At 46.2% G+C, this 12,424-nt stretch overlaps 1 protein-coding gene across 1 annotated transcript in view; it reads left to right on the top strand.

Annotated features, from left to right (window-relative positions):
• The window catches only part of LOC119975607, a 73,576-nt gene that overhangs the window by 17,815 nt on the left and 43,337 nt on the right, over window positions 1-12,424 (top strand). Inside the window, exons 7-9 of the mRNA XM_038815395.1 lie at window positions 899-938; window positions 4,344-4,411; window positions 4,977-4,999. Of these exons, the coding sequence (XP_038671323.1) occupies window positions 899-938; window positions 4,344-4,411; window positions 4,977-4,999 (131 nt within the window). The remainder of the gene's footprint in view (window positions 1-898; window positions 939-4,343; window positions 4,412-4,976; window positions 5,000-12,424) is intronic.

Raw genomic sequence — 12,424 nt, 5'->3', positions numbered from 1 at the left:
AGATTCTGTTGAATCATGCGAGACATTTCGAGCAGCGTGAATCGCGTTCCAGGCCTCTCACGAGATTCAACAACCTCATCCTGACACCAAGTCAGGTGCGACGAGGCTGTTGAATCGCTCCCAGTGAGTGAGTAATCCTATGAATACTGTATCACAAATTTAGTTCTGAAATTTTCCGTGTATCCCTGGCACAAACGGGTGGAGAATTCCAGCTAATACTTGAATAAACTCGATTCGTTCTCACTGGAACGATGGAGGTTGAGGGGCGACCTGATAGAGGTCTACAAAATTATGAGGGGCATAGACAGAGTGGATCATCAGAGGCTTTTCCCCAGGGTAGAGGGGTCAATTACTAGGGGGCATATGTTTAAGGTGTGAGGGGCAAGGTTTAGAGGAGATGTACGAGGCATGTTTTTTACACAGAGGGTAGTGGGTGCCTGGTCCTCGCTGCCGGAGAAGGTGGTGGAAGCAGGGACGATAGTGACGTTTAAGGGACATCTTAACAAATACATGAATAGGATGGGAATAGAGGGATACGGACCTAGGAAGTGTAGAAGATTATAGTTTAGTCGGGCAGCATGGTCGGCACGGGCTTGGAGGGCCGAAGGGCCTGTTCCTGTGCTGTACTTTTCTTTGTCTTTGTTCTTTTTATCTCCACTCCCCTTCCTGTCAGTGTGGCTTATGGAATGTATAACTCAGTTTCCATCTTCCTAATCATGGTGGGTCATAGATGGTTGAAGACCCTAAAATCAGCTGTGTTTTCCTCAGCAGTAGTCAACCTCTGAATTTCCCTTCAGAATGATGTTGGGGTGGAAATCACAGACTGATGATTCACAGAAGCAAAAACACCAGAAACGTCCAATTATTGCCGCGTCATTGAAATCTCCTTTCATTACAGATTTCCCAGAAATCTATCGCCTCGGGCGCTGCCAGGCCCAGTAATGAGTCGGCCTCGATTCCTCCGTTGGCCACCCAACGATTCACATCGCTGCTCGGGACAATCCTTCTTCATTCTCTATGGGCGACGATCAGCCTCCGTTCAATGCTATCCCATCTATTTCTTCCTGAATTGTTTGTATGTACTGAACCCACTACCTACAGGCATGGATCTCATTCTGATTCCCTCTCTAGTTAAATGTGCTCTCCCTCTGTCAGGAATTTCAATCCACTTATTGTGTAATTGTGGGAATGTGATAATGCAGAGCCAGTAACACCAGATAGAAATAGAGACAGTTGATTCATATTCAGTGCTGAAACTCTGCGTTCAAATCCCGCCCAAACAGACAGCATGAAATCTCCTTTGGGTGAAAGTTATTTGTGTTTAGACTCAGTCACATTCCTGTACCTTTTAACTGCTTCAATAAAGAACCAGCAAAAACACACATTGGGAAATCCCTCATATATTGTGTTCGTGTGGCACATACACATTATATACTCAGCCTCCATTTCACAAACATGTATAACTTTTGAGTGAACAAGACATTAATACTTGTTTGTTCAATTAGTCAGCCATCAATATTTAGCCATGTGTGTTAGTGCTCGTGAATTTTTGAAAAATGTGTTCATGGTGATGAAGAGGGAAAGACTCAGCAATGTGGCTCGCGACACTGGGGGAGTTTTAATCTGTCAGAATGAGGTGGAGAAGGTTATAAATTCAATAATGGGACAATTGCTCCTGACGTGGTCATTTTTAGAATAAGGGAGGTGTGCTGTGGAACGAGTGGCTTCCCTCTTCTCCAGAGGAGGGTCCCAGATTTAAATATTTCAATGAAGCTATGGAGTTCAAATTTTAGCCGTGGTTTAAATCTATGGCAGTAAGCTTGGGAAATCTGGCAGTCAACGAAGGTGAATATGGCCAGATCCATCAGGTCAGCTATTTTCCCAGCCCAGCTTATGGGCCAAGAGGAGCAAATGTATTCCTGCCCAGTCTCTCAGGCTGAACATCATCAGAAATCCCTCTGCTCTCATTCCACTCCCAAACAGATCCATCCCCCCAGAACAGAATCACCCTCCACCCCTGAATGGTCCCAACAATCCTGAATAGAAATAACCCCAACTCTGAACATACCCAGCCACCTGAACAGAAAGCTCTGAAGGGATAATACTTCTCAAATGTCAGTTTTTATTATTGCATGGGGTGTGGGCATCCTGGCAAGACCAGACTTTATTGCCCAACCCAAATTGCCCTTGGGAATGTGGTGGTGAGCCACCATCTTGGTTCACTGGAGTCCATATAGAGCAGGTACACCTTCAGTGCTGTTCCGAATGAAGTCCCAGGATTTTGATCCAATGATAGTGAAGGATCAGTGATATAGTCCCAAGTTACTATGTCATGTGTCTTGGAGGAGAATTTGCAGGTGGTGGTCTTCCCATGAGCCTACTATCCTCCTCTACTAGATGGCAGGAGTTGTGTGGACGATACACACTGCCAACGTTGTGTGTCAGTGGTAAAGGCAGTGAATGATTAAATTGGTGGATGGTCAAGTGGGCTGTTTAATTTGGGATTATATTGATCTCCCTGAGTGTTGCTGGAGCTGCACTCATCCAGTGAAGTGGAGAGTATTCCACCACGTTCCTGACGTGAGCCTTATCGATCGTGGACAGGTTTTGGGGAGTCAGGGGGTGAGTTACACACCACAGAATTCCCTGGCTTGTTCTTGTAGCCATTTATTTATAATACTGGTCCAGTTGGGTTTCTGGTCAATGGCAACAACCAAGGTGTTGTCAGTGGAGGCGGGTTAGCATTTTCTCAGTATCTAGCCTGATAGGCCCCTTAAATATTTTATGGGCTTGATTTTATGGAACGGGCTGGACTTTGAAATGGGGATGCACATAAAAAAATAGGCCAGGTGTCTAGCTCACTGCCTTCCTGTCCACCCCAACCCGATGTCCTTAATACAGAAGGGCAGTTGGTAGATAAGGTGCCCAGTAGCCTGCCTATCATCCAGCCTATTGAGGCTCTTAAGTGGCCAACTATTGACCACTTAAGGCCCACATCGACCTCTACTGCCACAATACCCCAGGCAAGTGGGAATGGAAATACAGTTTTTTAAGCCACTTTATTGAAAAGGCAGGAAGGAATGAAGGGGTACATCATTCAGGGGATGCCCTATGTACATCAGTCATCTCCTCCCGAGATGTGACACCCACTTTCTGGTTCCCTACCTGACCTCCAAAACAAACACCCATGCTTTCTTGTAACCACCGGCAGAACCCTCCCCCCCCCCCCCCCTTGCCTACTCCCTCCCCCCTCCCTCTCCCCTCCTCAGAGTGTCAAATTCCTACCTGCCTGGGTACAATCAACATGGCCTCCTTCCCAGGGCCTACTTGCTGTTCTGATAGCACCCACTACTGAGTTTACTGCTGGCATGGCTAGAGTCACAGACCAATCAGATTAGCTGGTAGATTTTGAGGGTAGGACCTCCTACCACTGAGGGGCATAATCTAGCCCTCAGTTTGTTTAGGCCGCTGTCATGTTCTTGAAGGATGGCCTGATTTATATTACAAGAACACTTGTAGCTGAAGCTATAAACAATATATTAACATTAACTGTGGGTAAACTGTACAAAACAACAGATGAATAACAATAAGATCAAGCAAAAACAACCTCCCTTCAGCTTCTTCCAGCCATCTGAGGTGTCACCTGACTCTAACATTCACTGATATTCTAGTGAAACTCTTAGTGGTCAGTCGGTTAATTACATCACAACCATATCATTCCATCTTCTTTTCTTTGAAGGAATAAATTAATACATTATCATCAGTATATTATCATGTGATATCTTTAGCCTGTGAGTCTAACACTATTAATTTTTTTTAAAATTTAAAATTGGGTTAACAAATATATATATGTGTACAAGAACAGTAAGCATAGTATGTAGAAATAGTCCAAATCTGCAAATTGAGTCGATCAGGTTTTCTTCTGCCTCTGGTTGATCTTCTCAAAGTTTACCCTTGCTGCTCAGAACCTGTAGATTCAATGTTCTTCATGACATTCTCATGCTCGGGAACGGCTGAACTATCTGACACTGCAGCTGACGTAGATTCTGACGTAGATTTGTCATCCACCACGTTGTTGTGAAAGTCTTCTCTGGTTTCAAAAACGTGCAACAATGTCTTCTTAAAACCAACCCATCCTCTGTCTGTACATTGTAGGAACGAGGTGCTACATCTTCAAGTGCAATGGCTTTTCTCGACCAATCACCTGAATCTTCTACTCTCACAATGTCATCACTACTCAGAGGTGGTAAAGTTCGAGATACTCTACCATAGAACTGATTTTGTTTTGCTTTAATGTTTTGAATTTCCTGCAGAAACACTACATTCCCCTCCTTCTTTTCCAGGTATGCAAGTGTGGTCCGCAACCTTCTATTCATGAGTAGCTCTGCTGGCGCTCTATCATGTGACAATGGTAATGCAATGTAACTCGGTAGTGCGAAATATGGATCAGATTGGCTGTCCATTGTTTTCTTCAACAATTGCTCAACAATATATGCACCTTTTTCAGCTTTTCTTGTGGTTTGAGGGTACAACGGACTCGACGTGACGTGATTGAAATCATTTGTGACTGCAAAGTGTTGCCACTCTTTACTGATGAAACAATGACTGTTGCCACTCATGACGACTTGCAGAATTCTGTGTCCAGCAAACATTGACTTGTATGCAATCTTACACTGCTTGCCATTATGCTTGACAGTAGAGCCATTTCGGGATAGTTTGAAAAATAATCTATGATCATTAAATTATCTTTCCCTCGTAGGTGAAAGAGATCCATAGTTACGTTCTGCCAAAATTTTTGCAAGTAAATCAGATATTTACATAGGTTCTCTTGTTTGCTTGCAACAATGTGTCTGGCATGTGTCGCAACAACTGATCATCCTGTCAATATCCTGGTTTATACCTGGCCAGTAAACAGAGTCACCAGAATCTCCATCACATTTTTCAATCTCAAGATGTCATTCGTGTATCCTCTTTAGTACATCCTTGTGAAGAGATTGAGGTATGACGATAGTGTTCAAACGAAGCACCACTCCATTAATGATACTGAGTTCGCATCTTATATTGTAGAACTCCATAAATTGACCTCTGGGCCAGTGTGAGTCGATGTTCCTCATCGCCTCTTGAAGAGTTCTATCCTTCCTGGTCTCTTGGATCTCACGTAGTTTCGTACCTGATACTGGTAGTCATGTGGAAATAAGATTGACATGCAGATCTACATCTTTAGCAATTTCACCACTGATACTTTTTATTGGGGCTCTCGATAATGCATCTGCTGAGGACAAATATTTGCCTGGCGTGTAGATGAGATTGAAGTCATAGGGATATAACTTCATCATCAACCTCTGAATGCGCGGAGACATCTGGTTGAGATTTATTTTGATGATGTTAACCAAAGGACGATGATCTGTCTTAACTGTGAAAGATGGAAGCCCAGAGATGTAGTTGTGGAATTTCTCAAAGCCAACAACTAAACCCAGACATTCTTTTTCGATTTGTGTGTACCTCTGCTCTATTGTCATCATGGATCCTGATGCATATGCGACCGGTTTCCAATCAGCATGCTCAAGTTGCAGAAGAACTGCTCCCAGACCATCTTTGGATGCGTTAGTTGACACTTTAATCTGCTTAGACAGAAATGCATGTACATCTACTTCTTCCAATCTCTTTAGCACTGCTTCAACCTTCTAATGCAATGCGTTATGCACTGGTCTGGCTCTGAAGAACTTGGGCGTTGAATCAGGATTGACAGATATCTTGGCTTCTACTCCCTAAATATGGCCAAATTCATTGTGGAAGACACCTTCATACCTCCTTAAGACATCTTGGAGGACGCCGTCAGATATTATGAAGATTTCCAGCCAGTTGAACCTCATGTTCTATAACCAGTCTCTTAACTGACTGGGTTTATGTTCTTTCATGACAACCATAGACAGAATGGCCTACTGCCCTCTGTAGGCCACTGGGGTATTGGCTGTTCTGAGGATCTTCTAAATCTCTCTGGTATATGTCGAAGGTTTGGCAGTAGTACTCTTCAAGCTTAAAGACTGCATTTCCGTTGAATATAGTTGAAGGTCTGTTCACATTATGGTCACAAAAGCCTTGTTGTTGACTTCCATTTCAAGGGGTCTATCATTTACCCTTAAGGCAATTTCAATCAGATCCATCTTATTGAATCGGCCTGTTTTTAACCATGCTTTGCATGCTGTTCTTCAGAGCTTTCTCCACTACGTTCAGTGACGCTGTGGACTGCTGCTGTTGTTTTTTTTGCATTGACACGCTTTGCGGAAACATGCTTAGATATGCCCCCTACGGTTGCATCGGAAACACATGAACTCCCGACCATGGAGGCCCCCTGGGAATGGTCTACCCCACAATGATTGCCGTCCACCTTGGATTCGGGTTGACACCCCAACTCTTTCCCACTCCTTAAATTCTAATCCTGTCGCAAGAACCTTGTCTGACTTTGAGCTGTACCTATTTTTCATCGCACCCCACTGCCTGAGATATCTCAATTGCTTTTTCCAATGTAATTTCCGCCAGAAGCTTCTTCTGGATATTAAGGTTATGAATCCCACAAACCAGCTGATCATGCACCAGATCACAAGCACGGTTCCAAACTCATAGTGCCCAGCAAGCTGGTGAAGACTGGCTATGAAGCCTGAGACAGGCTCATCATGGTCCATCACTGCAGAGTTGAACTTTTAACATTGAAGGATAATCGAGGGTATTGGGTTGAAATGTTCTTTGACCAATTTCACTACCTGGTGAAAAGTCTTCGAGTCTTGTGCCTACTGGGATGTGAGTTTCCTAATCAAATTATACATTTGGTGCCTGCAAACTGTAAGAAGTATCACCTTCTGCTTGTCCTCACTTTGTGATCTTGTTCATGGTAAAAAAGAAACGGAGCCATTCGATGTACTGATTCCAACTCTCAACTAATTGGTCAGATCGATCTAGTTTCCCAAAGACAAGTATTTACACTCGCAGTTTAAATAATTTCGACACTTGCTGGAGCGCCACTACGCTCTCAACTGTTCCTTCCTGTTGGACGGTGCCTTACTAGCTGACAAGGCCTTCAGCGAAAGGATAGTGCGGGCCATAGCAGAGTACACGGAGAACAACCAAAATGGGGAGGTCTCTCCCTCCACGTTCTGGGAAGCGCTAAAGGCTGTACTAAATGAGGAAATCATCGCTTTCAAAGCGCAAAGAGATAGGGAGGAAAGGGTGGCTAGGCAGCAGCTGGTCGACTCCATACTGGAGGTAGACTGTAAATACTCCGAGGCCCCGACCATAGAGCTCCTGGCAGAGAGGAAAGAACTACAAAGGAACTTTGACCTGCTCTCCACCAGGAAAGCAGTGCACCAACTCCGCCAGGCGCGCGGAACCCTGTACGAACACGGAGACAAAGCCAGCCGCCTGTTGGCATACCAGCTGAGAAAGCAGGCAGCCACCAGAGAAATTGCACAAATCAGGAGTACCGGAGGCACGTTGGAAACGGAACCAGAAAAGATTAACAAAACCTTCAAGGCCTTCTACCAAGAGCTGTACACCTCAGAGCCCCCAAGGGGGGACTCTGGGATGAAACGGTTCCTTGATGGACTGGACATTCCAGTCGTGGGGGAGGGGCAGAAAACGGGGCCTGGAAGCACCACTAGCACTGGGAGAGATCATGGACAGCATTAGTTCCATGCAGATAGGGAAGGCGCCGGGACCGGACGGATTCCCGGCGGACTTCTACAAAAAATTCACGACAGCGCTGGCCCCACACCTGTGGGAGATGTTCACAGACTCGCTAGCTAGGGGCACACTGCCACCCACGCTAGCACAGGCCTCAATCTCGCTGATACCTAAGAAAGACAAAGACCCAACGGAATGTGGGTCATACAGACCCATCTCACTGCTAAACGCAGACGCCAAAATACTGGCCAAAATCCTAGTCAAAAGGCTAGAAGACTGTGTACCTGAGGTGGTCACAGAGGGCCAGACGGGCTTCGTCAAAGGTAGACAGCTTACCTCGAACATCAGGCGCCTGCTGAACGTGATAATGACCCCCTCCGGGGAGAGAACACCAGAGGTGATTGTCTCCCTGGACGCAGAAAAGGTCTTCGACAGATTCGAATGGAAATACCTCATAGAGGTACTGGAGTGGTTCGGGCTTGGAACAGGTTTCACCTCTTGGATAAAGCTCTTATACAACGCTCCCATGGCGAGCGTACGGACCAACGATACCAACTCCCAATACTTCCAACTGCACAGGGGCACCAGACAAGGATGCCCACTGTCCCCGCTGCTGTTCGCACTAGCAATCGAACCGCTAGCAATCGCGCTCAGGGCAGCAAAAAGTTGGAGGGGGATCCGAAGGGAGGCAGAGAGCACAGAGCACTCTATGCAGATGATCTGCTCCTCTACATCTTGGACCCACAGAGCAGCATGGACGGAATCATCGTGCTCCTGAAAGAGTTTGGAGCCTTCTCGGGCTACAAACTCAACATGAGCAAAGGCGAGATCTTCCCAGTACACCCGCAAGTGCGGGGGAGCACTAAAGGGGCTGCCGTTTAAACAAGCCCGACACAAATTCCACTACCTGGGGATCCAAATAGCTCATGACTGGAAAGGGATCCACAAATGGAACCTCACCAGTCTGACGGAGGAAGTAAAAAAGGACCTGCAAAGATGGAACACACTCCCACTCTCCCTCGCGGGGAGAGTCCAGACGATCAAAATGAACGTACTGCCCAGGTTCCTCTTCCTGTTTAGATCCATTCCGATCTACATCCCCAAGGCCTTTTTCAAAGCGCTGGACAAACTAATCATGACGTTCGTATGGGGTGTAAAAATGCTAGGATCCCAAAGAATGTCCTACAAAAAACAAAATCCGGGGGGGGCTAGCCCTCCCAAACCTACAATTCTACCACTGGGCGGCAACAGCCGAGCGAATAAGGGGATGGATCCAGGAGCCAGAGGCCGAGTGGGTTCGCGCGGAGGAGGCCTCCTGCATGGGGACCTCCCTCCGGGCCCTCACCACGGCAGCACTCCCATCCCCACTCAAAAAACACTCCAGCAGCCCGGTGGCGATAGCCACCCTCCAATCCTGGAACCAACTGCGGCAGCAATTTAGCCTGACCAAAATGTCTGACAAAGCTCCCATCTGCAACAACCATAGGTTCACACCAACACTGACTGACGCCACCTTCAAAAGGTGGAGGCAGGATGGAGGGACACTGACAGTCAGGGACCTATACACGGACGACAGGATCGCAACACTGGACGAACTCACAGAGAAATTTTGGCTAGCCAGGGGGAACGAGCCAAGGTATCTACAGCTTAAAAACTTCCTACGAAAGGAGACAAGGACGTACCCACAACCACCACGACAGACACTACTGGAAGAACTACTGGACGCAAGCATACTAGACAAGGGAAACTGTAGTGACATGTACAACTGACTGACAGAAAGGGCCGACATCGTATTGGACACAAAAAGAAAGAAATGGGAGGAGGACCTGGGGATTGAGATAGGATGGGGATTCTGGAGCGAAGCACTGCATAGGGTCAACTCCTCCGCCACTTGTGCAAGGCTCAGCCTGACGCAGCTAAAAGTGGTACATAGAGCCCACTTAACAAGAAACCGTATGAGTAGGTTCTTCCCGGAGGTGGAGGATAGATGTGAACGGTGCCAAGTACGCCCGGCCAACCACGCCCACATGTTCTGGTCTTGCCCCAGGCTGGTGGAGTACTGGACAGCCTTCTTTGAGGCAAACCTGAAGAAAGAAAGGCGAACCACAGGGGGTGGAGGGGGGGAGACAGCTAAACCTGAGGAAAGAAAGGCGAACCGTGGAGGTGGGGGGGACAAGAGAGGAGAACCAGCGGGGTGGGGCGGGGGGCAGGGAAACGGGAGCCAGAAGGAAGGCACGGGATGCCAAAACGTGCATGACATCTCCAGGAGCGGGGAACGAGGAAATTAAAGATGGAGGAAGGGAGGAGCAGCAGAAGCGGAGACGAGCGCGGGACAGCAGCGAGAACCGTCCGGGAGAAGCAGGCGGCAACAGCATACAACACAGCCAAGTATCACACACTATAATTATCTCCCCGGCACCCAAATGTATATTTGCCCCCCCCTCCCCCGCAAACAGTTGCGTACTTACGTGGTGAAAATAATTCGGCCAGATGTACAGAGCTGCCGCTGTCGAGCTGGTGCACAGTACCCCACCAGTTAGTCTATTTCATATTTTATTGTATTTTATGTTGGGGTGTGCCCTTCTCTTCTAAATATGTGTATATATATGTATATATATGTTTCTTATTCTGTGTACATAACGGTAATTATACCTTGTTCAAAAACCCAATAAAAACATTTATTAAAAAAAACTGTTCCTTCCTTAGGGGAAACCCTATTCCCTTAACCTAGTAACGCCGCCTAACCTTTTTGACACTAAGGGCAATTTGTCATCGCCATTCCACCTAACTGCACATCTTTGGACTGTGGGAGGAAACCGGAGCACCCGGAGAAAACCCACGCACACAAGGGGAAAACGTGCAGACTCCACAGCGACAGTGACCCAAGCCAGGAGTCGAACCTGGGACCCTGGAGCTGTGAAGCAACTGGGCTAAGCATTGTGCTAGCGTGCTGCTGCCTTAAGTGCTGCTTGACCTTCTTAGCTAGGCGCTGGCAAACGTGGTCCCAGAAATCAGCTGGCGAGCCTTCATTTGTGGCGAGAAGCCCGTGAGGCCTCGGTAAGTGGACCAGTTAGTGTTGAATAGCATTGCCGGCCTCGCTGGGCCAATCGCCGGGAAGCCCACGGTAATTCTCACTCACTACAACACTTAGAAATCTTACTGCAGAATCGCACCCTGTATTCTGATTCTGGGTCACCCGGACGGGAGAATCGCAGATACGAATGAAAATAAGCTATATGATATTCTGACCGTAAAAATATTCTATGCTCCTGGATTAGTGACAAATATCCTCCTATCCAAAACTGGCACAAGCTGATCATGGAATGCATCCCCATGGAATTTTTGACTTCCTTCCTTTGCTCTAAATCCGATGTGTTCCGTAAGGTATGGAACCCCTATCGTAAATTCATAGGCTCCTTGACTGACTTGCTTCTTTCCTTGAGGGAATTCATCTTATTTCAATTCAAATTAATTCATCTCAAGTTTTTAACCTGAATCACAATACTTTGAGGTGTGTGGCCTGTACTGTTATCCTTCTGTATTAATATGATCTTGCCCTCTTTCCCCACTCACTGTGGTATCTCGCTGTTGGTTTGACCCGGCATTTAAGCCGGAGACTCTGGTCCCTCAACTGATTTGTTCCCAATCTATTCTGTACTGTTTTGCTTGTAATTATGCTGGCAATAACTCTTGTTCTGTCTATACCCATTTTGCATCATTTATTTGTCATTTGTGCAGTGCATCTTGTAGTCGCAATTAATGTTAAGTAGCAATTAACTGACAATGTAACCTACCATTCTGGCTTTAACATGGTTTCCTGAGTTGTATAAATCTTGCCAAGGTCCATAAGGCAAGAGCACAGCGGGAAGTAATTGAACATATTGAAACTGTCATGCAGGAAAGGACAGAGCGGTGGCACAGTGGTTAACACTGCCCCCTCACAGCGGCAGGGACCTGTGTCCGATTCTGTTCTTGGGGGACTGACTGTGTGGAGTTTACACGTTTTCCCAATGTCTGAGTGGGTTTCCTCCGTGTTGAATGCACGGTAAACAGCACGCAGACGATAAGTAGAAATGAATGAACAAAGTTTATTACAATACCAACCCCAAGCTCCTCCACTCTCCTAAAGGTTGCCTTCCCGACCTGCGCCAGGTCAGGGTTTTATACGAGTTGAGGGTCTCCTTGTTAAGGGGAAGCCTCGGCCCCTTAAAGGGGAAGTTAAGGGAGGTCATGGGAAACCATATGGTCTGGATCCCGGGACCTCCATTGGGGTTATAACACAACTGCGTGGTGTTCTTTGTGTTGCTAATTTTAAGGATGGTTGGCGTAGTGTTCACAAAGACCACAAATAGCTTTTAAATTGAACAAAGCTATACATTTATTAACACTACTTAATTGGATTCGACACTTACTCCTATATAATACACTGTTGATAATAACCATATAATCTATATTCATCTACTTCTAATCTCTACACTATTACATTAATTATGATCTGCTCTCACTCACACTATCTTTCCTTCAATCTGCCCTCCAGCTTTTGTGATGTTCCTTGTATAGTTCCCAACCTAACCCAAGGTAGCTAAAAGCCTTAGTGTTGAGAAAGAGCATCAAACTATGTATTTAAAACAAAGCTAGTCTATTTACACTACTTTAAATGGTTTTCACACTCTACTAAATAATAGCTAATAAAACAACAGTATTAAATATATGCTACAGTCTTTCCAATACAACTAATACTTTATCG

The sequence above is a fragment of the Scyliorhinus canicula genome, chromosome 13, assembly GCF_902713615.1.
Source record: "Scyliorhinus canicula chromosome 13, sScyCan1.1, whole genome shotgun sequence".
Taxonomy (NCBI): Eukaryota; Metazoa; Chordata; class Chondrichthyes; order Carcharhiniformes; family Scyliorhinidae; genus Scyliorhinus; species Scyliorhinus canicula.
Note: the sequence above shows the minus strand (reverse complement) of the source record. Positions and strands in the feature narration are given on the sequence as shown.